Source organism: Crinia signifera, chromosome 19 (assembly GCF_055691185.1).
Source record: "Crinia signifera chromosome 19, ASM5569118v1, whole genome shotgun sequence".
Lineage (NCBI taxonomy): Eukaryota > Metazoa > Chordata > Amphibia > Anura > Myobatrachidae > Crinia > Crinia signifera.
In genome coordinates, this window is record NC_139226.1 from 15,344,970 (window position 1) to 15,372,948 (window position 27,979).

At 45.9% G+C, this 27,979-nt stretch overlaps 1 protein-coding gene across 2 annotated transcripts in view; it reads right to left on the bottom strand.

Moving 5' to 3' along the window:
• Positions 1-27,979, bottom strand: part of LOC146042171 (uncharacterized) — a 49,073-nt gene that overhangs the window by 12,254 nt on the left and 8,840 nt on the right. For both annotated transcript variants that reach the window (XM_083162095.1, XM_083162096.1), the window contains exons 2-4: positions 5,085-5,204; positions 4,232-4,381; positions 3,404-3,544 (exon numbers count right to left, since the gene is read on the bottom strand). Coding sequence is in view for 1 of the 2 variants with exons in the window: in XM_083162096.1 (XP_083018222.1) it covers positions 3,404-3,544; positions 4,232-4,381; positions 5,085-5,204 (411 nt within the window). In the remaining variant the exon portion in view is untranslated. The remainder of the gene's footprint in view (positions 1-3,403; positions 3,545-4,231; positions 4,382-5,084; positions 5,205-27,979) is intronic.

The following is a 27,979-nucleotide window of genomic DNA, read 5'->3' on the forward strand; positions in this document are numbered from 1 at the left end:
TAAATCGTGCAGGTTTAATAATAGAATTCATAAATGGAACAATACACACTTGAATACTTTCTTTAAGTGGCAGTTAGTGGTAATAATAACGATTGGCCAGCAAGGCACTTGAAAGAAGAAAAAGTTTATTTAAACAATGATAGTTCAGGGCACTGAGGACGGCAGGCTGGGGTCTTGAAGAATTAAGGAATCCGGAAAGAGAATGTGCTTGATGGTAATGAGGGATCCTTGAAGACTAAAAGAAGATGGATGATGACTGAAGAATGGGCGAATGAACCCTTTATTCAAGTTCTCACGAATGTAGTCAGACATGACTTTGGTCTCAGGCAGAGACAAGGGGTAGATGCGGCCCCGCGGTGGGAACTTCCCAGGTCACAACTCTATCGGACAGTCCCAGGGACGATGAGGCGGCAGGGTATCGGCACCTCCCTTGCTGAAGACGTCAGAAAAAGAAAGATATGGTGTGGGTAACGTCAAGGGTGAAGCTGGTGAAGGCGAAAGACTTCAACCTCCCACTTCTTGAGGATTAGTTTGATGGAGTGGAATGACACGAGGCATGCAAGTAGTTAGGCAGTTCGTACCCCAGGCTTTGATCTCCATACTGGTCCAATCAATATGAGGGTTGTGTTTAGTAAGCCATGGTAGGCCCAGGACTACCTGGTGTGAGGACTGAGGAAGGACAAAAAATTCTAGAGTCTCTTGATGTAAAGCACCCACGAGAACTGTCATTGGATTGGTTTGAAGGGTGATTTGCCCACTGCTGATGCGACTCCCATCTACTGCAGTGAGAACCAACGGATGGGCCAAAGGTTGCACCGTCAAGGAATGTTGAAGGACGAAAGAAGAGGAAAGGAAGTTCCCAGCCGCTCCGGAATCTAGTAGAGCCTGGATCTTGATTTTCCCCTGAGGGCACACAAGGGTAACAGGAATGGTGGGTACCGTCGACGAGGGAGATGAAAGCAGGACTCCTAACCTGGCCTCCCTCGGGGAGGTTAGAAACGGTAGTTTCCCGGACGCAGTGGACAGGAAGACAGCAGATGAGCGGAAGAACCGCAGTACATGCAAAGATTCTCACGACGTCTACGGGACTTTTCTTCAAAGGAAAGCTGAGAGCGGTTGATCTGCATGGGTTCGTCTGGAGGTGTGGTTGTGGAGGGACCTGGTCTAGGAACAGGAACAGCGTTAATGGTGAGACGAGGGCGGAGACGATCGGAGCGATTTCTCTCTAGTTGACGCTCCTGCATCCGTAGATCTACTTTGTTGCACAAGGAGATGAGTTCAGCCAAAGTAGCAGGAGAGTCATGGGTAGTTAATTCGTCCTTGATACGACCTGCCAGCCCATTCCAGAAGGCGGAGACGAGAGCCTCTTCGTTCCACTTTAATTCCGAAGCCAGAGTCTGGAACTGCACAGCATATTGTCCCACTGAACGACTACCCTTGCGGATCCTCAGGATTTCAGTAGCGGCAGAAGACACTCTGCCAGGTTCGTCGAAGATGCGACGGAAAGAGGTATTGAAAGCTTCATAGTCATTGAGCAGGGGATCAGCCCGTTCCCAGAGAGGGGACACCCAGTCCAAAGCTGACCCTGCCAGGAGAGACACAATATAAGCCACCTTTGCCTTGGAGGTAGTAAAGTGAGATGACTGTAAGGTGAAATGCACATCGCATTGGTTCAGAAACCCACGGCATCCTTTTGGTGAACCATCATATTTGCTGGGGGTTGGTAATTTCATGTGATGAGGAACTACGGGTCCAGGTGTAGGAACAGGAACTTGAACCTCTGGTGCTGTAGCCACAGAAACTGAGGGGGCCGCCTGGGGCGGAGACAAGGCCTGAAGAAATTGAGCCACTTGGTGTTGGGTAGCCTCTACTTGCTCCAGACGAGCCACGATGCTGTGAAATGCGTCCGCCATGGCAGCCTGTTCTTCACCCGACTCCATCGGGTCAGTACAAACTGTCACAACGGAAGGGCTGGATGAAGTCGTGTGGTGTGTAGCAACCGGAGACGGACCAGAGGAGGAAGGATTAAATCGTTTAATAATAGAATTCATAAATGGAACAATACACACTTGAATACTTTCTTTAAGTGGCAGTTAGTGGTAATAATAACGATTGGCCAGCAAGGCACTTGAAAGAAGAAAAAGTTCATTTAAACAATGATAGTTCAGGGCACTGAGGACGGCAGGCTGGGGTCTTGAAGAATGAGGGAATCCGGAAAGAGAATGTGCTTGATGGTAATGAGGGATCCTTGAAGACTGAAAGAAGATGGATGATGACTGAAGAATGGGAAGTTGCTTGGAAGCAGACGGCTTGAAGAGCTTAGGCCAGGAAGCTCAGGGATGCAGGCAGAGACCAGACTGTGGAGAGAACTGGCAGCGATGGGGTTAAGCTGAACCGAAACCAAACACAGAGCACTGGAAGCAAGGCCCCAAGTCAGGAGAGGTGAGTCAGAGAGCCGGAGTCAGCTGGGAGCTGTGAACGCCTCTGGAGACTCTTTGTACTGACACTGAACAGGCCTAGGCAGATCCCCTATATCCCTAGAGGGCGGCTGCCATTGGCTGTCAGGTCAATATGGGCGGAAACCTCAGACATGGACCAATCTGCTATTTGCCCTTAACCAAGATGGTGGCGCCGGCCTCCCGGCGCCCCTACAGCACATACCGCTACACTTGCCGGCGTCCCACGCTGCCTGCTGCCCACCAGACTGCCGCTGCCTGCTGCCGCTGACCTGGAGACCACTACACGCTAGCCGACGGCGGGCGCGAATGGGTGAGTAGTATGCCCGCCGCGCACCGCCGCGGCTGTGTGTGACAATATGCACTGCAAATGGGGCAGATGTAACATGTGCAGATAGGATTTGATTTTATTTGGGTGGGGATAATTAGATTTGGGTGGGACAAAATAACCCTCCCAAATCTAATTCTCTCTGCACATGTTACATCTGCCCCACATGCAGTGCACATGGTTTTGTCCATTTGTGAAGGAATTTGCCTTTGCGAGCGAACCAGAATAAGGGCCTATGTCCACTTGGGTAGTAGGAAGTAGGAACCAAGTGGACCGGCACCAACAAAAAGATGAAAAACCTTTTATCAACTTTACCACTGTCACCAGGTTCCCCATCAACGCTTGCCTCCCATCGATCCAGCGTCAGTGTCTATGTAAACCCGGTCAACCACATTAAGACATCTAACTAGATGCCGTCGACCTCTAGTGGTCAACCATGGTATTGTTGACCTCATCCCCATCGTTCCGCCGCCCAGATACCATACAAACGTGTATCCTTGCTGGCTCACTTCACTTTCCATGCTTTAGAAACGGTGACGCTTCGGTTGTGTTAGTGTAGAAATCTTCCGGTAGATATGGAGACTGCACAAATAGGCAAATACTCAATAACAGCAATTACCTTTTACAGATGTGACCAGAGAGATGCACGTTTTCTCTTCCCCGAGGCAATCCACGAATGCATCAGACTGACAGGGCTTGTCTGACAGATCAAAGCATGACTTGCACCTGACACCATTTTCATTGATGTAATCCGGGGGCACTTCAAAATATCAAACAGAAAGGAAACAGAATTGACTGAAATACAGCTTTTCATTTGGTATTTGTGTAACATGCTTATGATATTTGCATTAATTGAGGAGAATAGCTGTACTAAGAAGTAAAAACATGCTGTGCAGGAACACTCTGTGCAGGAAACACTCTGTGCTTGCAAAGTGGCATAACTAGATATACAGTATGGGCCCCTTTGCCCAAAAAAGTTTCTGCACCCATACATTAATTATAATTAAATTACCTACATGCTCATTTTAATGCTTCAATGGGGTTTAATGCTTGTTGCTCTGTGTTACATGCTCTTTGCTGGGGGTTACATGCTCTATGCCAGGTAGTTACATGATCGTTTAAAAAAAAAAAAAATCTAATGAATGGGGGAGGGACCGGAATTTTTTTTCAGGGTTTTTTTTCTTCAAAATTTTGAGTTACCTTACTGCCCACACATGATAAGTGCAGATAGGGAGAAGGTTAGTAAATGCAGTGGAGGTGAGAGAGAACACTTTGCTGTGGATGACGAAAGCGGGATACGTCAATCACAGTTTTAAGGTAAATAGGAACGATGAGTTCCAACCATTCTTTGCAATGAAAGCGTTAAATCCCTTCACATCCATGGTGTAAGTGGCATAGATAATCCCTTGTTGTTCCCACTACAAGTCAATGGATAATGGACACTTACGGACAGGCTGCGGAGGGTTACAATTGTCTGAGTAACAGCAGGTGATGCTGTTCTTGATTTTGGATAAATGATTACTCATACTCATCTCACTGGAACATACTCTGCGTGTTCCGCAGTCTCTTGCAAACATTTTATTTTCCCCAACTCCAGCTGTAGATAAAAAACAGATTAAATGGAGAAAAAAAATACAATACTGTAACAAACAGTGTTTTGCTGAAAAACTAGTCATTTCAATTTTCATTTAGAATAATGTAAATAATATACACTAGAATTATCATCACTTTGAGGCAGATGCTCCTCGGGGGCGGTCTTTGTGGCAAATACTCCTATGGGGTGGTCCATTAGCTCCCTGGCACTTATTTTTCATAAAAAAATGTATGGATCTCAAGTTCTTTGTATGACAGGGGAAATTTGATAACAAACATATTGGGCTGCAATACCAAATTGCCCCTTATCACCAGAATGTTTTGTGCTGCAAATCTCACATTTTCTAACAATAGTACGGAAGGTTTAGTCAGGTCAGATGACGCACGTTTCGCCTCAGGAGAGGCTTGGTCACATCGGTGACATGTAGGTCAGAATTCAGAGGTTAAATACTGTTTTGAATATGCCGCCTATATTGAATGATGGTGTAAATAGTAATTTTGTGCTACATCAGTAGGTTCAAACTTAGCTGCCATAAAGGCTTTTTGTGTTTTAAGTGAATTTAAGGGTTAATGTTATAACACAAAGGAAAGAATAAAGAAAAGCTTAGCTATTTATTGATATACTTTGATTCTATGATTTTTTGCAATCAGTTGTCATTAGAAGATGTTTTGCCTTTAGTAGACCAAAATAATATATAATATCATACCAAGCAGAGATTCTGTGTAGATGGAAATACACGCATCATGCGGAGACTGACATATCACTTCTGGTCCAGAACACGGCAAGCTGCTCCGCCCAATGCATTTTGTGCAGGTTAGCGAATTACCTGAAAGATGAAGAAAAAGTACAAATATATTTGACACATAAAATATTCAGGGAAAGAAGTTAAACACAATTATAATGTTACAATATTATAGAAAATCTCTTGATAGTATTGGTTGCACCTTCATCTTCTTTTCCCCACTACAACTGCTTGTAAACATCAACAAGGGGATTTTTGTAAGAACTTACCGTTCAAATCCCTTTCTCTGAGTCCATCCTGGTGACACAGCTCAACCATGGGATGTAGTGGGTCTGGAGGAGCCAAGGCACCTATGCTATGACTTGAAGAGGCAGGCTCCTCCCCGGCTGCATCCCAGAAAGCTTCAGTAAAACTTCAAGAGCCCATTAGGAGACATTACTCAGTACAACGCCTGAACATATTAATATGCACAATCAGAAAAAAATTATGTAACATGAAAAATTATCATGAAACGGTATAACCAGGGCTATTTTTGTGCAGGCTCCAGCAGGAACTGTGACCCTTATTCTAGTTCACTCTTTCTGACAAAATATTTCTTAGATGGACAAAACCATATGCACTGCAGGTGAGGCAGGTGTTACTTGTGCAGAGATAATTAGATTTGGGTGGAGTTTTACACCTGCCTCACCTGCAGTGCACATGGTTTTGTCCATCTAAGAAATATTTTGTCAGAAAGAGTGAACTAGAATAAGGGCCACAGTTCCTGCTAGAGCCTGCGCAAAAATAGCCCTGGGTATATCCATTTACTGAGCGTAAAGGGAGGATCGCTCTGTCACCAGAATGGACTCAGAGAAAGGGATTCTAATGGTAAGTTCTTACAAAAATGCCCTTTTCTCTATCATCCATCCTGGTGACACAGCTCAACCATGGGACATTCAAGAACTGGTCCTGGTCCTGAGCGTACGCTCAGGTCCACAGCTCATAGCATTGCTTGCACAAATGATGCGTCCTCTGACACAACATGGATCAGGGAGAATTTGGTGAAAGTGTGAACAGAGGACCAGGTGGCAGCCCTGCATAACTGCTCCGCTGAAGACCTGCGATGCACAGCCCAAAGAGAAGCACCTGATCTTGTGATATAGGAATTCACCGTAGGCAGAACAGGCCTGCCAACTTTGGTAAAATAAAAGGCAATTACCGACCTCAGCCATCTAGCAATAGTCTGCTTAGAGGCCGGCCACCCTCTTTTGTGTACATCATACAGTACCAGTAATGAGTCAGTCTTGCGAAATGTCTTAACTTTGTCCAAATTAATGCGCAATGCGCGAACCAGGAGGACAAAGACGAAAGACAACTCTATCCTCATGAAACACCAGAAAAAGGTGGCTTACAAGACAAAGCCCCTAATTCCGAAACTCTTCTGGCTGAAGCAATTGCCAGAAGAAAGGTAAGTTTCCACGAGAGAAACTTTAAATTAGCTGACCTTAAAGGTTCGAAAGGTGTCTTCTTTAACACGGCCAGCACCAGGGATAAGTCCCCCCCTGAAGAAAGTTCTGAACCTCCTTTCTTTTGAAAGAAAATGGATAGCGCTGAGAGTTGCATTTTCAAAGATTGCAGACTCAACCTTGCAGAAAAACCATTCTTGGGGAAAATCCAGAAGTCTAGCCAACTCAAACCTTGAGGTGTTCACCTTCTGCTTCTCACACCACCCGGTATAAATTTTCCAGACCCTATGGTAATTAGCTGCAGACACTGATTTCCGAGCCTTCAACATTGTCTAAATAACCGCCTCAGAGAAACCTTTTTTCTTCAAAAACAAGGTTTCAAAAGCAAGGCCATCAAATTTAGCCGAACTAGGTCCTGATGAAAGAAAGAACCTTTACTGAGCAGTTCTGGATGAAGAGGAAGTCACCAAGGTGACATCACCGACAATCTCAATATGTCCGAATACCAGGACCTCCTGGGCCAATCCGGCGCCACCAGAATGATCTGTGACTTCTGTACTTGAATTCTCTTGAGGACCCAAACAATCATGAGAAAGGGAAAGAAAAGCTCAAAATTCCAAGGAACTGTCATGGCATCCACAGCCCACGCCGCCGGATCCCTGGCCTGTGAACTAAACTGGTGTCCTGACAATTGTGTCTTGATGCCATAAAGTCCACCTCTGGGAGCCCCAAGCGAGCCACAATGTCCTGAAACACCTCCGGGTGCAAGGCCCATTCCCCTTCCAGCAACTCCGATTTGCTGAGGAAATCTGCCACTATATATCAGACAGGGCCGGAACATGTAACTCTGCCCATGGAAAAATCTGGACCAAATCCTGCATTGCCATCTTGCTTTGGGTGCCCCCTTGATGATTCAGATATGCCACAGCTGTGGCATTGTCCGACTGAATCTTTACCGGTAATCCGGTCAAGAACTTATCCGCCTGTTGAAGAGCTCTCAACACCTCTCTGAGCTCCAAGATGTTTATAGGAAGAGTCGACTCCGTGCGTGACCACAGTCCCTGAAGCCTGAGATGTAGAGTAACTGCTCCCTATCCCCTGAGGCTTGCATCGGTTGTGACCACAAACAATTACCAGGTCTGCAGAGAGTGACCTAACTGGAGTGTTTCCAAATCCATCCACCAGTTTAAGGATTATCTCGTCTCCTTTGTCTTTTTTGGTTCATGGCCTTCGGATTCCCCAACCAACTGTGGAGAATGTTCCATTGAAATGTCCTTGAAGGGAACCTCACATATTGCAATGTCTCGAACGTAGCCACCATTTTGCCTAGTAGTTTTAGACACATCCAGACTGATGGATTAGAAGATTGGAGGAGCAACAGGACCAAGAGCCTTATGTCCCTGGCCTTAGCCTCTGGTAAAAACACCCGATGTAAATGAGTGTCCCTAACCACCCCCAAAAATTGCAACCTTTGGATTGGGACCAAATTAGACTTTTTAAGTTCAGAATCCATCCACCCGTGATACTGGAGAAACTGCATTGCCAGCCCTAGGTGCTCCTGCAATGCCTCCTCAACTCTGCCTTGAAAAGCAGAATGTCCAGGTATGAAATAATTACTCTTCCCTTCAACCTGAGAGTTGCCGCCATGATCGCCATCACTTTCGTGAAGACCCTCAGGGCAGTTGCTAGACCAAACGGAAGGGCCTGGAACTGCAGATGCTGACAGCCCACTGCAAAATGAAGCAGAGATTGATGTTCTCTCAATCTCCTGAATATCTATGGACACCAAAAATTCCCCTGGCTCAATGCTCAGTAACACTGACCTTAGAGACTCCGTCCTGAAATGATCTACCCACAGATGTTTGTTCAGTGATTTTAAATTTAGGATAGGTCTGAAGGACCAGTCTGGTTTGAGGAACAAGAACAGAATGAAATAAAACCCCTTCCTCTGTTCCCCTGGCAGTTCTGGAATTACTACACCATTTTGAATAAGAGATGCCACTGCCCGTAAAAGAGCCTGTCTCATGTGGGCTTCTCGTGGTAAAGGTGTTAGGATAAAATGACTTGGAGGGTCCCACTTCAGGTTTATCCTGTAACCCTGTGAGATCACAAACTGCACCCAAGGATCCTGAGTGGACCGGGACCAGGTGTCCCGAAACTGCATAAGTTGACCCCCCACTTTGATCCTAGAATGGGGAGCCTTCTCCCCGTCATGCTGAGGATTTATTCTCTGCTTTGGAAGACTGCTTCTTTGTAAAGGCACTAAAGCAGGATCTAGAAGATCTTCCCTTGCTAGAAGGAAACTTGCCCTCTGCTAGACGTACCCACTCCCCCCCCCCCCGAAAGGAGGAACTAAAGGAAGTAAGAGTCTGCTTACTTTGCTGCCAAAGTAGGCAGGAAGGTACTCTTTCCCCTATAGCCTATTTTATCAAGGCTTCCAGTATATGCTAGTGCTTCTAGTGACTTCTTGGATTCACTATCCGCCTCCCAGGTGTTAGGAGTCCCAGAGGACTGCACGACTAATAATAATACCTGCTGGTGGAACAGACAACGGAGGCAGGACGGATGTTAAATCACTGTATTATAAGTGGTGAAACCGCGCTTAACTAAAACATGCAACAGGTGTTGGTAAAAGAATTACAAATATTTAATAATAAAATATAAAATTGCAAGGATTACATATATCATAAAAACATTGATACCACAATGCGTAATGTGTGAGATGGTATAGTCACCCACAATGTGCTGCACAGTCCTGAGTCCGTTCCTAGAATGCCTCTGTAGTGATGTCCCAATAGTAACTTTTGTTAGGAGAAAAGTGATCTCCAGTCCAGGGAGCTCCTTGTTGTTGATAGGTGCTCTACCTGGGATTGTGTAGTATGGGACCAGGGAGCGCAAGATGTTGGTTGGTGCTCTACCTGGTATTGGATGGTAATGTCCCAAATTGCAAGTGGGTGGGATAAATTTCCCGAGGCTGGTCCGGTCACAGGGTAGGATTGTATCTGCAGGTTGGCTGTGGGTGTCCTGGGTCTCTTTCACCGACGCGTTTCGCTGTATAAGCTTTATCAAGGTGATGCTTCTGGTATCATGGGGTAGTGTTTATATACCCTCTCTATTAGAGATAATAATTACCACCTGTTGCACGTTAATTTGGTATGAGCTAATCTCGTGAACATTTTCAACATATACGGTTAACATCAGGAATAGGAGACAAAACTAGAGCTGATAGTAACCTCTTGGTTTAAAAACGAGTATTTTAAAGTGTAGAAAACAAGGTTTATTCATTAACAGAGAGCAGACCCGTTTCCGGATATCCGGACACCTCACTTCCGGGTCGGGTGAACCGCACATGCGTTCCACCGGTATTCAGCGTTCTGGATGCTGTTATAGACTGTTATGCCCTTTACAAATATGGCGGAAAGAGTACTTCCGGGTTCCATATAACGGGTTAGATTCCCTCCCGGACTCTTTCTATGGTATTGCTACATGTTGCCTTGTTATATGTCCTCCTTATTCTGGGGACACTTAAAGGAGGGCTTTAAGTTCTTCTTCTCTAATAGCTCTTTACTCGGGGAGTGCATGTGCAGTTGTACAATATTGCACTTGAAGTATTCAGAGATTTTTTGGTACTTATGTATTATCTGGGCTCCCATGTTAAATGCACCCCATTTTTTCATACCCCTACTATCCAACTACGCATGGAGTTGATTTTATATAGTGTGGCGAGCGTAGCGAGCCACCGTGCCCGAAGCGTGGCGAGCGCAGCGAGCCCCGCAAGGGGACGCGGTCTCATAAGAAAAACGGATATTACATAAGTACCGATTTTTTATATATTTTCATAAATTTGACATAATTCTATTATAGGTACATAGATTGAGAATGCAAATTACTGGTTAGGGAACAGATATAAGAAACATCAAATATATCGGATCGATGGTGATTCTTTCTACCGATTTAGTATGATCTGCATATTATTTGCATATCTGGGATGGTACATAAAAATTCAACATAATGTACATAGAAGTAAGATAAGGTTTAAAAATAAGAATAAATGTTTAGACAGTAGTATAAATCCGTTTATAATTATTGTGTTAAGAATAGATCGATTTCTGATATATATAGAATAATAGCTTTTAATATATGAACTGGGAATGACATACATAGTTAGATGACATATAGTTTAGCCTAATATGATTTTACACAGTCGGAATTTTTTGCGGAGTCCCAGTATAGAAGGTTTGTTCTTTTTACTCAATTCATAGTTCCACGAACACCATGGAGGGGACCCAAAGAGCTTAAGATTAGTGGGCCTAGAACATGTTAGGAGGACCGCACGAGGGGGAGATCGATACAAAACATTATGCAGACAAGAGGTATATTGGATGTACAGGATGGACTCCATACACCCTGGAGGATTGAACGAAGCTGTAGAGCTTAATATAGTGATCTAGACACCCTGTACAAACAATATACCCAGAGGCTGAGATGTATATGTATACCATAGGACCATATAACCATCAATCCTTATTCCCATTGCCCCTTTCCCCGCCCCCTACCACTCTCCATCTTTTCTTCTTTTTTCTGGACCATCACATCCAAACCCTTCCAAGTCCCTCCTTGTGTAATCACATAATCCTAGAACTATGAATTGAGTAAAAAGAACAAACCTTCTATACTGGGACTCCGCAAAAAATTCCGACTGTGTAAAATCATGTTAGGCTAAACTATATGTCATCTAACTATGTATGTCATTCCCAGTTCATATATTAAAAGCTATTATTCTATATATAGCAGAAACCGATCTATTCTTAACACAATAATTATAAACAGATTTATACTACTGTCTTAACATTTATTCTTATTTTTATACCTTATCTTACTGCTATGTACGTTATGTTGAATTTTTATATACCATCCCAGATATGCAAATAATATGCAGATCATACTAAATCGGTAGAAAGAATCACCATCGATCCGATATATTTGATGTTTCTTATATCTGTTCCCTAACCAGTAATTTGCATTCTCAATCTATGTACCTATAATAGAATTATGTCAAACTTATGAAAATATATAAAAAATCTCTGAATACTTCAAGTGCAATATTGTACAACTGCACATGCGCTCCCTGAGTAAAGAGCTATTAGAGAAGAGGAACTTAAAGCCCTCCTTTAAGTGTCCCCAGAATAAGGAGGACATATAGCAAGGCAACACGTAGCAATACCATAGAAAGAGTCCGGGAGGGAATCTAACCCGTTATATGGAACCCGGAAGTACTCTTTCCGCCATATTTGTAAAGGGTATAACAGTCTATAACAGCATCCAGAACGCTGAATACCGGTGGAACGCATGTGCGGTTCACCCGACCCGAAAGTGAGGTGTCCGTATATCCGGAAACGGGTCTGCTCTCTGTTAATGAATAAACCTTGTTTTCTACACTTTAAAATACTCGTTTTCAAACCAAGAGGTTACTATCAGCTCTAGTTTTGTCTCCTATTCCTGATGTTAACCGTATATGTTGAAAATGTTCACGAGATTAGCTCATACCAAATTAACATGCAACAGGTGGTAATTATTATCTCTAATAGAGAGGGTATATAAACACTACCCCATGATACCAGAAGCATTACCTTGATAAAGCTTATACAGCGAAACGCGTCGGTGAAAGAGACCCAGGACACCCACAGCCAACCTGCAGATACAATCCTACCCTGTGACCGGACCAGCCTCGGGAAATTTATCCCACCCACTTGCAATTTGGGACATTACCATCCATTACCAGGTAGAGCACCAACCAACATCTTGTGCTCCCTGGTCCCATACTACACAATCCCAGGTAGAGCACCTATCAACAACAAGGAGCTCCCTGGACTGGAGATCACCTCTCTCCTAACAAAAGTTACTATTGGGACATCACTACAGAGGCATTCTAGGAACGGATTCAGGACTGTGCAGCCTATTGTGGGTGACTATATTATCTCACACATTACGCATTGTGGTATCAATGTTTTTATGGGATATGTAATCCTTGCAATTTTATATTTTATTATTAAATATTTGTAATTCTTTTACCAACACCTGTTGCATGTTTTAGTTAAGCGCGGTTTCACCCCTTTTCTTTCCTGTTATATTTGCTTGGGACTGACATCCCTATTCCGAAACCGCTGCTTTAGCCTAACAACTCCTTCCAGGCGCACTCTTAGGCCACACCAGTGACCTAAACCTTTTTTCCATTACTGTATTATAAGTGTCAGAAACCAGATACAGGTACAAGGATTCAGGTATCAGGAAACAGGTATCAGGAATCAGGTACAAGTATCAGGTAGTATCGCAGAAGGGGAACCACCGGTGTTGCTAAAGCTGCTTTACCGGGAGGGTGTAAAGCTCCCAAGGGTACAGGAACAAGAAAAAAATTCTATGATACAGCGCTAGGTTTCTGCTGAAAAGAATTTATTACAAATTGGTTAAAAACCATTCAATGCATAAAATGTCACACAATATACATTTCATATGAGAATTCTCATGAAAAAAAAACATAATAAACATGTATATAATAAACATATATGCATACCTCCCAACTGTCACGATTTTAGAGGGACAGTCCCGATTTTCGGGTCCTGTCCCACTGTCCCACCCGCGGCAATCATTGTCCCGCTGTGGGGGGTGGCAGTTGGGAGACACCCCAATCTAGTAGAATAGACGCTGTGCGCATGCGCACAGCGTCTATTCTCGTATGAAAATGAGGTCGCGGCTAATTAGCATAAGTCGCGCCCTCATTTGCATACGCCCCGCCCCCTTTTCGGGCGAGTGTCCCTATTTCTTTGCGTCAAAAGTTGGGAGGTATGTATATGTGTAATAAAAAAAGACTGTTTAAAAATGGGGAATAATTCCAGCTGGCATTCAAATGTATTGGAGAGAGTCAGTTTGTATCCCAAACAGCACCATTGGATGTATAATTACCAGATAAAGCAGATGTCCTTTGCCCAGTGATGGATGCCAAGTGTCACTCAAGTTTTGAGTGGTGCAGTTTTCGTGGTATACCTATACCCAGCTTGGATACTGCAGTGTGGAACTTGGTTATAGAATCCAAATTGGTGGTATAAACCAGGGTTGCCGACCCTCCCGGAATTCCCGGGAGTCTCCCGAAAATCGGGTCCTCCTCCCGGCCCCCCGGAAGGGTGGGCAACCCTCCCGGAATCTGGGGGACCCCCCTGAGCCCCCCGAATCGCAGCATGTAATGGGGGCGTGGCTTAATGACATCACAGTCAAGCCCCGCCCCCGATCGGGTAAGGAAAGTCTCCTCTCCGGGCTTCTCCCGGAGAGGTGCATTTATAAGTCGGCAACCCTGGTATAAACTGGTCCGGATGAAGTTTTAAGCAAATTATATTGATCTTTTTTTAACAAAGTATGAGAGGGCCCTATGTAACTTGCTGGGTAAATGTAGTAGAATCACTGGAATGCTCTTTCAGTATAACTAGTAATATTTTTACATGTTTACTGAACTGTTTTGTAAGGAGAATGTTAAAAGTCTAGAAAGTTATTTGTTAAATCAGAAATGTTTTTGTAGAGCCTTGAGGTTCCTGGCTGCAGTGCTGTGGTGTAACCCCCCCCCCCCCCCTTGGGTATGTATATGTGCACCTGCACATTATATATATATATATATATATATATATATATATATATATATATACAATTGGGGGTTTGGATTCTGTATTGCGCTAAATCCTAATGCAGCACCTCCAAAATTCCTCCTGTTAGTGAGGAAATACAAGGAAAAAAAGGGGTGATTGGAGTGCGCAACCTAATTGTCTCTATGGTCACGTGTATGACATGTACCACCCAGTTTGTCCAATCAGTATTCAGAAGTCCTTTCTGAAGGTATTTTCTGTGTGTCCAATATTGGATTTGTTTGCAGTAATCATGCGATTTTCTTTTTTGAAAAAACTTTTTATTTCGAAATAAAAAGTTTTTTCAAAAAAGAAAATCGCATGATTACTGCAAACAAATCCAATATTGGACACACAGAAAATACCTTCAGAAAGGACTTCTGAATACTGATTGGACAAACTGGGTGGTACATGTCATACACGTGACCATAGAGACAATTAGGTTGCGCACTCCAATCACCCCTTTTTTCCATATATATATATATATATATATATATATATATATATATATATATATATATATATATATATATATATATATATATATGCCATAATAAAAAAAAAACACCAGTACACTGGTGTTGGAAACACACAAAAATTAGCTCTAGTAAACAGAGGCACACACTTTTAACCAGAAAATGTAGTGGCACTTACTGTTAATAGAGATGATGCAAACAGTTAAAGTGTCTGCTCCAGACACATTCCTCTCCATGCAGCAGCAATATGAGGGGAGGGAGGGCTCAGTATTCTGCACGGTGTTAGGAGCTGCACGGGCAGCACCTGCGCTCGCCCGGCAGTCTCCTCTGAAGTCCCGGCGGTTGCCACGTTACCAGGACGCCGTCGCGTCATCAGCCGGATACTTCCGGCGGACGGAGACGGGCGCCCGGCAACTAGGAGACAACCCCTTCCTCCCCTGCCGCAGCGGTTGCCTAGGCGACGGGTTAGCGCTCTGGCGCACTATTTAAACTGCACAGCCAGCGCACTCAGACGCCGGCTATAGTTCTGGATTTCGTGTCTTTGAGTGTTCCCGGTTCCAGGTCTCTGTACAGCGTTGTTCCTGTCCCCAGTGGCCTTGTTCTAGCTGCCTCCAGGATCCTTGTTTGCTTCTGGTTGCAGATCCCTCCGTTCTCAGATAAGTTGGGAGTTTTTCCCACTCCCTTTCTCCTTGCTTAAATATTTCATTATTGTACCATCATACTGTGTATTGTTACACCTGTCAGTTTAAACTTATTGGGTTCATCTTGTGTATTGTTACACCCGTCAGCATTTCTAGTATTGTGTCAGCGTATTGTGTATTGTTACACCCGTCAGCATTTCTAGTATTGTGTCAGCATACTGTGTATTGTTACACCTGTCAATTTGGTTGACTGGATCAGCTATTGTGTATTTACACCCATAGGCAACAGCATAGGCCTAGGGGGTTCCAGCCTAGAGGGTTATCCATTGGCACCCTCCTCCGTAGGGCAAGGGTAGTTCTCGCCTCTTGTTTCTTAGTTAGCTTTCCCCTTGTTTACCTCTGGCCTTGGAGGCTGCGTTGCCACTAGTAAGACCAGGTGGCATCGGGGTGGGAGCCTGACTAACGGGCTCCCACGAACGCGGCTATTATTGGTGAAGGTTAGCTTAGCACGCATCCGCCAACTCCAATAGGTGACAACGGAGTTAGGGCTGGCGAGATCTCCCGTGTCCCTAACATTATAGCCGGCCAGACTACCACTTCCCTGGCTTTAGTTCTGCGGTCATGGATCCGGCCCAGCAGGCTGCTAGTCACGCTTTGGCAGGACAGATGCATTCCCTGACACAAGAGCTCCAGAAATTGACCCTCCGGGTTAACTCACAAGAGGAACGGGTACAAGGGGTCTTATCCTCATCCAGAAACCCTGAACCCAAGTTGAGTCTCCCGGACCGGTTTTCCGGGGAGCGTTCCCAGTTTTTTAATTTTAGGGAGTCATGTAAGCTTTACTTCAAACTCCGCCCAACCTCCTCTGGCTTAGAATCCCAGCGGGTGGGAATGGTTATCTCCCTATTGCAGGGGGACCCACAGACCTGGGCTTTCGGCCTTCCCGCAGGCTCTGAGGCCCTTACCTCTGTGAATGCGTTCTTTTCTGCCATGGGGTTGCTGTACGACGACCCGGACCGTGCTGCCTCAGCTGAAGCCAACCTGAGGGCACTACGGCAGGGTCAGGGTAATGCAGAAGCTTATTGTACCCAGTTTAGGAGGTGGGCCATTGATTCAGGTTGGAATGACCCAGCACTCCGCAGCCAGTTTAGAATTGGTCTGTCTGAAGCTTTAAAAGATGCATTGGTTCACTACCCGACCCCGACCTCCCTTGATGAAATTATGGAATTAGCCATCAAGGTAGATCGGAGGTTCCGGGAACGTCAGAGGGAGAGGGAGTCCGGGATATTTCCCTCATCCTCACTGGGGGAGACCTCGGAGGTTGCTTCTGACTAACCCATGCAGATTGGGGCCAAGCGTTTGTCAGCCTCAGAAAAGAATCGCAGGAGGCTAAAGGGTCTCTGTCTGTATTGTGAGGGTCAGGGTCACCGTGCGGTTGTCTGCCCGTTGAAGGCGGGAAAAGACAGGGCCTAAGTGTTTTTGGGGAAACTCACTTGGGCCTATCTTGTTTTTCTCCCCTAGACTCGATATTTATTCAGGTTTCTCTCTCCTGTAAAAACCGCACCGTCAGTACCACTGCCTTTGTTGATTGCGGCACAGCCGGCAATTTTATTGACAAGGGTCTGGTTCATTCGTTGGGACTCGAGTCCATTCCCTTGGTCAATTCCTTGTCGGTTTGTGGCCTTGATGGTCAGTCACTCTCCAACGGCAGTGTTACTGCATGCACTCCTTCTCTTCAGCTTTCGGTGGGGGCTCTTCATTCTGAAGAGATTTCCTTCCTTTTGTTCCACTGTCCACTCACGCCACTTGTCCTGGGGTTACCATGGCTTAAAAAGCACAATCCCAGTATTGACTGGACCACAGGAGAAATCACACGTTGGGGCTCCTCCTCTCTCTTCCTCTTCGTCTTGTTCTTCCCGGTTTTTCTTCCCTACCTTTACCCTACAGAGACTTTGCCGACGTGTTTTCCAAAAAGGAAGCTGATACGTTGCCCCCTCACCGTCCCTTTGATTGTGCCATAGACCTAGCCCCCAATGCCAGATTGCCCAAGGGACGTCTATATGCCCTTTCAGCACCTGAATCCCAGGCCATGGATTCATACATAAGTGAGAGTCTTGAAAAAGGGTTCATTCGTCCATCTAAGTCTCCCGTAGGTGCAGGGTTTTTTTTTGTAGAAAAAAAAGACGGATCGTTACGTCCCTGTATAGATTATCGGGCCTTGAACAAAATTACCATAAAAAATTCCTACCCGTTACCACTCATCTCTGTTTTATTCGACCAAATCCGGGAGGCGAGAGTTTTTTCCAAAATCGACCTTAGAGGGGCATATAACCTCATTAGGATTAGGAAAGGAGATGAGTGGAAGACTGCCTTTAATACACACTCGGGCCACTACGAGTATCTTGTAATGCCGTTTGGCTTGGCCAATGCTCCTGCAGTCTTTCAGGATTTTATCAATGAGGTCCTTCGGCCTTACCTGGGGTTATTTGCTGTTGTTTACCTAGACGACATTTAGATTTTTTCCAAGTCGCTTCCTGAGCATCGGCAACACGTCCGCATGATCCTTCAGAAGTTGCGTGAGAATCAACTATACGCCAAACTCGAAAAGTGCGAATTCGAAATTTCGCAAGTCTCATTTCTGGGCTATGTCATCTCTCCCAAGGGCTTTTCTATGGACCCCAGTAAGGTTCAGGCCATCATGTCCTGGGCTCGTCCTACCAACCTTAAGGCGATCCAAAGATTTTTAGGATTCTCTAATTATTATCGGAGATTCATCCGTTCTTTTTCTGACATTGTCGCCCCCATTATTGAGTTGACTCGCAAAGGAGCCAATCCGGAAGTTTGGTCCCCACAGGCCATCGAATCCTTTCATAAATTAAAGAAAGCCTTTTGTTCGGCTCCCGTCTTACATCACCCGGACCCCAGAATTCCTTTTCTTGTGGAGGTTGACGCCTCGGATGTAGGGGCTGGAGCTGTCCTTTCCCAGAAGGACATTCATGATCAGAAGATCCATCCTTGCGCCTTCTTTTCCCGTAAATTCTCCACAGCCGAAAAGAACTATGATGTCGGGAATCGGGAATTGTTGGCCATTAAGTGGGCTTTCGAGGAATGGCTTCATTGGCTTGAAGGGGCCAAACACGTCATCCCCGTGATCACTGACCACAAAAACTTAGCCTACATTGAGTCGGCCAAACGGCTAAACCCACGACAAGCTCGATGGGCATTGTTTTTTTACCCGGTTTCAGTTTATCATTACGTTCAGACCTGGGCCCAAAAATGTCAAGGCTGATGCCTTATCTCGTAGTTTTCAGACTTGTCAGAGTGCTGAAATGGAAGATACACCCATTGTTCCGTCTTCTGTCATTTTTGCAGGTCTTACTCAGGATTTGGCCTCCCGTGTTCTGGCTGCTCAGCCTTCAGCGCCTCAGGGGACTCCTCATAATCGCTTGTTTGTCCCTAAACATCTTAGAGAATTGGTCCTCAAGGACTTTCATTCCAGTAGGGTCACGGGACATACTGGCGTTACTAAGACCCTTGAGCACTTGTCCAGAGCGGTTTGGTGGCCCACCATTAAACAAGATGTCACTCATTTTATCTCTTCTTGTCCTGTTTGTGCTCGACATAAGTCTTCCAGATCATCACCAGTGGGTACACTCCTGCCATTGTCCATTCCAGAAAGGCCATGGTCCCATATTTCTATGGATTTTATTGTCGACCTTCCTCCATCTTCCCGTTTCACTACCATTTGGGTCACTGTTGACCGCTTTAGCAAGATGGCACATTTTATACCTTTGCGTAAACTTCCCACAGCCAAAGAATTGGCACAGCTCTTTATCACTCATGTTTTCAGACTCCACGGCCTTCCCCTGGATATTGTTTCGGACAGGGGGTCTCAATTTGTAGCCAGGTTCTTGAGAAGTTTTTGTTCTGAGTTAGGAATACAGGTCAGTCTTTCTTCCGGATATCACCCTCAGTCCAACGGACAGACCGAAAGGGTCAATCAGGCCTTGGAGCAATATTTACGCTGTTTTGTCTCCAAATGTCAGAGCAATTGGGCTGAGCTGGTACCCTTGGCCGAGTTTGCTTATAATAACTCCTACCAGGTGGCTTCCAAGAGTTCGCCTTTTTTGTGCAATTTCGGGTTCCATCCCAAGTGCAACTCCTTTTTTGTTTCTAGGGAGTTTTCTCGGTCACCTCTCTCCACGGTATCCCTCCTTAGGAGATCATGGCAAAAGGTGCATTTAGCTCTGAGACAATCTTCTGCACGTTCTAAAAATTTTTTTGACAAACATAGGAGACCATGTGTATTCCGAGTGGGGCAAAAGGTGTGGTTGTCAACCCGCCACATCAAGCTTCGCCAGAGATGCACAAAACTGGGACCCAGGTTCATCGGTCCATTTCTGATCACTGCTCAGATTAACCCGGTGGCATTTAGGCTGCAGCTTCCCAGAGCACTGCGAATCAATAATGTCTTCCACTGTTCTCTTCTCAAACCAGTCTCGATGGCGTCCCAATCAGGGCCTGCTCAGAAGCGTAAACCAGTTCTCGTTCAGGGGCACAAGGAGTTCATAGTGGAGCAGATATTAGATTCGAAGGTCGTTCGGGGTCTACTCAAATTTTTGGTCCATTGGAAGGGGTTCGGAGAGGAAGAGAGGTCTTGGGTACCAGAGCGATTTTTACATGCACCCAGGCTCAAAGCAGAGTTTTTTAAAACTTTCCCGTTCAAACCCGGGTCTAAGGGTTCGGTGACCCCTCCTCAAGGGGGGGGTACTGTTAGGAGCTGCACGGGCAGCACCTGTGCTCGCCCGGCAGTCTCCTCTGAAGTCCCGGCGGTTGCCACGTTACCAGGACGCCGTCGCGTCATCAGCCGGATACTTCCGGCGGACGGAGACGGGCGCCCGGCAACTAGGAGACAACCCCTTCCTCCCCTGCCGCAGTGGTTGCCTAGGCGACGGGGGACGCCTGGCGGCCGCAGGGAGGAAGGGGTGTACGTGACGCCGCACGCAGCGTCAGGTTAGCGCTCTGGCGCGCTATTTAAACTGCACAGCCAGCGCACTCAGACGCCGGCTATAGTTCTGGATTTCGTGTCTTTGAGTGTTCCCGGTTCCAGGTCTCTGTACAGCGTTGTTCCTGTCCCCAGTGGCCTTGTTCTAGCTGCCTCCAGGATCCTTGTTTGCTTCTGGTTGCAGATCCCTCCGTTCTCAGATAAGTTGGGAGTTTTTCCCACTCCCTTTCTCCTTGCTTAAATATTTCATTATTGTACCATCATACTGTGTATTGTTACACCTGTCAGTTTAAAGTTATTGGGTTCATCTTGTGTATTGTTACACCCGTCAGCATTTCTAGTATTGTGTCAGCGTATTGTGTATTGTTACACCCGTCAGCATTTCTAGTATTGTGTCAGCATACTGTGTATTGTTACACCTGTCAATTTGGTTGACTGGATCAGCTATGTATTTACATCCATAGGCAACAGCATAGGCCTAGGGGGTTCCAGCCTAGAGGGTTATCCATTGGCACCCTCCTCCGTAGGGCAAGGGTAGTTCTCGCCTCTTGTTTCTTAGTTAGCTTTCCCCTTGTTTACCTCTGGCCTTGGCGGCTGCGTTGTCACTAGTAAGACCAGGTGGCATCGGGGTGGGAGCCTGACTAACGGGCTCCCACGAACGCGGCTATTATTGGTGAAGGTTAGCTTAGCACGCATCCACCAACTCCAATAGGTGACAACGGAGTTAGGGCTGGCGAGATCTCCCGTGTCCCTAACACACGGAGAATAGTTCCTTGCCTCTTGCAAGGAACGAAAGTAACACGCTAGTAAATAACAGTTTTTCACAGCCTGTGTGGGCACTGGGCAGACCCCTCCGGAGTTTCAGGCTGTCAGTGTGCGCATACTGTCTGCATGAACTGCTCTGTAGGAGGGAGGGAGGGACACAGAACTGTAGCTTCAGGCTGCCGGTGCTGCAGCCGGCAGCCGGCAGCAGCAGCAGAGCTGAGCACACACACAGGCAGTGGGGATGCAAAGAGCTCCTCCCTGCACTGAGGAGCAGCGGTAAAAGTGTCAGACTGACATACTGGGTGACAGCAGGAGGTGCCTGCCTGGCGGCTGCCGCCCGTGATAGGTGCCGCCCCTAGGCCCGTGCCTAACAGGCCTAGTGACAAATCCGGCCCTGCTGGTATGGTGGCTCCAAATATTGGAGAAAGGTGTGAGATGGGATGTCTCTCCAAGAGTGAGCTGGATTATTGATGCTGTGGCTCAACGCGTTTCGGCGTGTTCACATGCCTTTATCAGGAGCTGGAGACAAGTATCAGGCAAGGTACAGAAGACTTCCAAATACAAGCAGGACAAGACTCATATAACTAGCCCTGAAACTCAGGGCGAACACAGCTTTAAAGTAAGACCAGGCCAATCCCTGCATCACACAGAGAAAGGCCCCTCAATTCTTAATATGTGCTGTAGCTGGGAATGGCATCCAGAGAACAGCCTGACCCAGCTGATTACACCAGCTGTGACTGCTCTCAGAAACCTCTGGCCATTCTGAGGTACTGTGGCAGGACATAAAAGCTGCACTTCTGGCCACCCAGAGGTACTGCAGACTGAACATGACAGCAGCACCTCTGGCCACATAGAGGTACTGCAAGCTGAACATAGCAGCACCCCATAACAGCAGCACCCCTGGCCATCCATAGGTACTGCAGTCCAAACACAACAGCAGCAGCTCTGGTAGTGCAGGCCAAAAGCGAACTGCAGCACCTTTGGTAGACCAGAGGTACTGCAGGTACTTAGTTACATAGTAGGTAAGGCTGAAAAAAGACTTGCGTCCATCTAGTTCAACCTGGTATAGATATCCATTGCTGATTTGGTAGGCTCTGGTATTTTACAGACAAATTATATTTCTTATTTGTAGCCATGGATGTTTTTCTCCAGTAAATGTTTGTCCAACTTTGCCTTGAACGCATTTAATGAGCCAGCCGTTACCACCTCTCTGGGAAGAGAGTTCCAGAGTTTGACTGTTCTGACCATAAAGAAATTCTTTCTACTAGCTGAATAAAATCTTTTTTCTTCTAATCTATACTCATGCCCTCGTGTCCTAGATTCCTTTCTAGTAGAAAAGAGGGTGTGTGACAGTTCCTTATATTGGCCCTTGATATACTTGTACATGTTGAGCATGTCCCCCCTTAAACGTCTCTTTTCTAATGTAAATAGTCCCAAATTACTTAATCTCTCCCCGTAGCTTAAATTATCCATTCCCCTAATAAGCTTTGTTGCTCGCCTTTGGACTTTTTCTAATTCTATGATGTCCTTTTTATAGTGTGGGGCCCAGAGCTTCACTCCGTACTCGAGGTGAGGTCTCACCAATGCTTTATATAGTGGCATAATTACCCTTGAGTCCCTAGTTTCCATTCCCCTCTTAATACATGCCAGAATTTTGTTGGCCTTTTTTATAGCTAAATTACAATGGGCACTACATCCCAGTTTGCTGTCTATTTGGACTCCTAGATCCTTTTCAAGTATGGAGTTACCCAGTTCCCCTCCGCTAAGGTTGTATCTTGCACACTGGTTGTGTCTCCCAAGGTGCATGACCTTACATTTATCTACATTGAACCTCATCTTCCATTTTTTTGCCCACTCATCTAGAATTGCAAGATCATTTTGAAGCATGGTGACATCTTCTGATGATTTGATGACTTTGCTAAGTTTTGTATCGTCCGCAAAGATGGATACATTGCTGAGCAACCCTATCCCAATATCGTTAATAAAAATGTTAAACAAAATGGGCCCCAAAACCGAACCCTGGGGCACTCCACTTAGTACCGGTATCATATCTGATACGGCACCATTCACAACCACTCTTTGTTCTCTATTACATAGCCAATTCCCTACCCATCTGCAGATATTTTCACCCAATCCTAGGTTCTCCATTTTATTAATCAATCTCTTGTGTGGGACAGTATCAAATGCTTTAGCGAAATCTAGGAAAATCACATCTACAACATTTCCATTATCAAGGTTTTTGCTAACCTCTTCATAGAACCCTAATAGATTAGTTTGGCATGAACGATTTTTCACGAACCCATGTTGGTTAGTACTGAGTAGACGGTGATGATCTAAATATTCATGGATACCATCCCTTAAAAATCCTTCAAATTGTTTACCCACAATTGATGTTAAACTAATGGGTCTGTAATTAGCGGGATCTTCCTTTTTTCCTTTTTTTAATATTGGCACTACCTCTGCTATTCTCCAATCTTTTGGTACTATACCTGACGATAGTGACTTGCTAAAGATATAATGTAGGGGGGTAGCTAGTTCATCCCTTAATTCCATTAATACCCTCGGATGAATCCCATCTGGCCCTGGTGATTTATTTGTTTTGAGTTTGCTTAGCCTCAGTATTATTTCCTTCGGCGTAAAATCCACAATGAGATCTGGCTTATTTGTCCCGTTTGTGGTAAATGTTCGTTCCACAGTCTGCTCTCCCTTAGTAAATACTGATGAGAAGAACTCATTTAACAGTTTTGCTTTTCCCTTGTCCTCAGTAACACTTTTTTACTATTTATGTATTTAAAAAACTTCTTTGAGTTGGTTTTGCATTCAGTGGCTATGCACTCTTCATATAATATTTTAGCTGCTTTGATTACCCCTTTACAAGTTTTGTTTGATTCTTTGTATTTTGCGAATGCCTCCTCATTCAAGTTATTTTTATAGAATTTAAAGGTACTGCAGGCCAGAATGATATCAATGATAGCAGTATCAGAGATGGCCGACACATTGGGTGCCATTTTGACTCCCTATTCACCAGCCTCACAAACATACATACACATTTTAACTTTTCCGCCAAGGAAAACGCCTTAGTATCAGGCTGAAGCTGAGTACACAGTGTGTCGCCCCACACTATCACGGCCTTTGAGACCCAAGCAGACGCAATGACAGGGCGCAGAGTAAACCCCACCCCTTCATGGCTTTAAGGCAACCCTCAATCTTATCAACCGGGTCTTTGAATACTGCACCCCCTTGAACAGGCAACACTGTGGCTTTTGAAAGCCACGTGATCCTCCGGCATGGGGTACAAATGATCAAATCTCTTGAGCATAGTCAGTCTTTTAACTGTTTCCATTCATGCTGTTATCAGTGGGAAATGTTACTGCAGACCTACGCTGCTTCTTAAAAATGCCTTCCTGTTGAACCATGTGAACCTCCGCAAGTTTCAATTCCTGGCGAACAGCCAAAATCAAATCCTCCACAACAGGGTCAGAGGTCTCAATATACTCCTTCTGTCCCCAAGCATTGGCCCTTATTCAGATTTGATTGCAGTACAAATTTGTTCTCAAAATGGGAAAAACCATGTGCGCTGCAGGTGGGGCAGATGTAACATGTGCAGGGAAAATACTGGCTGCATTATTTTTATACTGCAATTTAGATTTCAGTTTCAACACACCCCACCCAAATTTAACTCTCTCTGCACAAGTTACATCTGCCCCACCTGCAGTGCAGCATGGTTTTGCCCATTTTGAGAACAAATTTGTACTGCGCCCACACAGACCCTGCTGCTGCTTGCTCCCCCAAGCGGCTGCTGGGGCTGCCTTACAGTAGTTACGCCACTGATCAAGTCTTATACCCCTTTCACACCAGAAAATGCAGGGGCCCACCCGGGAATATAGCCCAGGGATCATGCCGGGCCATTCCAGGGTTGGCCTCTTTCACACCAGAAAAGTCCCTGCATTTTTTCTAGTGTGGGAAGGGGCGGGTATGAGGCAGGAGGAGGCTGTCAGGAGGCGGGCAGGAAGCCGTCAGGAGGTTGGGAGGAGGTGGTGGGATGGCGGCGAGTACTCACCCCAGTTGCTTGTCCTCGGTGCAGGCTGCGGGCACAGATGACAGGTCAGACGGCTGGTGCAGCTGACGCAGCTCTCCGGTGGCAGTGATGGCGCCGGAGAGCTGCATCATCTTCATCCACTGCCTGTCCTGTCATTTGTGTCCGCCACGTGTGTGGATCCCCGTCCTGACAGCACACCGATGACTGGCAACCCAGGTAAGTACCCCCTACTTCATTCACACCGGCCAGATCCCTGGGTTGAACCTGGGAACAACCCTGCTCCATTTTGGCCTGGGAACCTTACACGCTAGTCGCGGGTTGTTCCCAGGTCCAACCCGGGAAATTAGGCTGTTGTGAAAGGGGTATAAGTGGAAGTGGGGGTAGATAAAGGGTGTCTAGGGGTGGTAACTTCAGCTACCTTAATAAACTGCGCCATAAAAGCACTCATTCTATGCGCACCCTGCGATGTGTGCTGAAAGTAAATAGAAAGTAAATCACACCCCTTTAAAATGTGAATTATAGAGGATCCTAGCTGGCAATCTGAGGCTGCCGTTATTTTCTGCTTAGATTCCCTCTGACACGTTTTATATAAATATTATTTATCATCCACCTTACTGCATCTAATTCAGGCCTGCCACGCATGGATCTGAGCTGTTTTCTGCCTCTTGAAGAAGCTGCAGCCTGCATTGAACCTCTCCGAGGAATATGGACATAATGGGCCTAATTGGGTATCATTTTATGCTCTTTTTTGGGTGTCAATGTTGACAACTATCGACATGGACCCTCAATTAGTTTAACACACTCACTCGCCATATTCGGGCTCGGTGCCTCGCTACACTCGGCACACTATTGCATTCTCCCTCTCTGCCAGCATGGATGGTAAAGTAAGAAGAAGCCGGTATAAAATATCGTACATGTTGCCCTTTTTATCCTGTTGAACTTTTGACCCCTATTGCAGTTTGACCTTTTGGGTTAGTCCTATTGACTGTCTATCTAGACACTGCAGATCTGTCAAACGGAACCAAATTGTAGGCACTGATGTGTGGCGTAACATGAATTTCGAACACTGGTGTGTGGCATATTGTGAATTTGGGGCATCATATCACAGTAAGTATAATGGATTCGGTATGAAATCCCGACGGTCAAAATCCCGATGGTTAAAATACCGACACCAATTGACCGAAGGTCAAAATCCCAACAAGGTCAAAATACCGACATGATCAAAATCTGGACAAGGTCAAAATCCCGACATTTAAAATCCTGACATGGTCAAAATCCCAACATGGTCAAAATACCGACATGGTCAAAATCCAGACAAGGTCAAAATACCAACATATAGAATGCAGACAGGTTAAAAAGTCAAGATGACTTTCGGTCGACAGGTCGCAAGGTCGACATAGGTTTTTTCACAGTTTTTTTACCCGAATGTCGACACAGTCGACATGGACACAGTTGGAAGTCGGCCGCAGCCCCCCCGCATGGCTCGCTTTGCTCGCGATGCTTCGGGCACACTATTTTATTCTCCCACCACGCCCTAGTGTAAGGTAGGGCATGAAATACCGCCTGTAGGCACATATCGGGTCAAAAAACAGTGAAAAAACCCATGTCGACCTTGCGACCTGTCGACCCAAAGTAATGTTGACTTTTTCACCTGTCTACATTCATATGTCGGTATTTTGACCTTGTCAGGATTTTAAATGTCGGTATTTTGACCATGTCAGGATTTTGACCATGTCAGGATTTTAACCCCTTGAGTGGTAGGTTTTGCTGGGGCAGGACAAACCTAGTAGGGCCACAGTGGGAAGCCCCCCTCCCTCACCTCTGCTCCGGCGTTAGTACGCCGGAGCTTCCCTGCCGCCGCTAGTGTCCCCGCTGCCTTAGCCGCCAACCTGTCACATTCAGCAGTGACGTCGGCGGCAGGCTGGGGGATGATCGAGGCGGCTCTGGAGGACTCGGGTGCCTGAGCGCTCCCGAGTCCCCCTGAGCCGCCCCGAACATCCCCGAGCCTTCGGCCGACGTCACTGCTACTAAAAGTATGGCGGCAGGTGGGGGAGCGGTGTTAGAAGAGCTCCGGCGTGTGATCGCCGGAGCACAGGTGATGGAGGGTGTGGGGGGGTGATTGGGGAGGTGGGGCTCTAGAGGTGATGTGCTGCGCCAGTGGTGCATACCTGGACACCACTGGCGCGCACCTAATTCATATTTGTGGTATGCCCGGAAATTCACCGGGGCAGCCCGCTGCGGCAGCGCAGCTGAGCCCGGAAAATTTCCGGGCATACCGTTGGGATTTTAACCATCGGGATTTTGACTGCATCCCAGTATAATGTATCTTTGAATGTATTAATGTTACATTACTGATGTGTATATGTAGATATATCTATATGTAGATATATCTATATATCTATATATACACGTCAGCTTCAATGGTGTGTCCAAAACTTTGCCCTTCAAAATTCAAATGTGCCCCCCCTAAGGGATCAGCACCATCCCCAAAAAATTCTATGTTGGAGGAGGGGCAAGGCATATTCACCTCGGCCCACCACTCGCTACATCCGCCACTGAACTGAGCAGTGGCTGAACTTGTGGGTTGTGGGCCCAGGTGCAAAAATATAATTTAGGCCCCTCCTCCACCCCAACCCAAGTTCACAATAAATCATTGGTGGTTTGGACAGCAGTGGGCCCCTTAGTTTTCAGGGGCCCTGTTGCAATGCACATGCTGCACCAATGAGCACATTATAATCCGCATTCTATTCTCAGCATGAGTGTTTTCCACTGTTGGAATTTCTGGCAATTTATCTGGTAGATAAATGAATGTTCCAAGCAT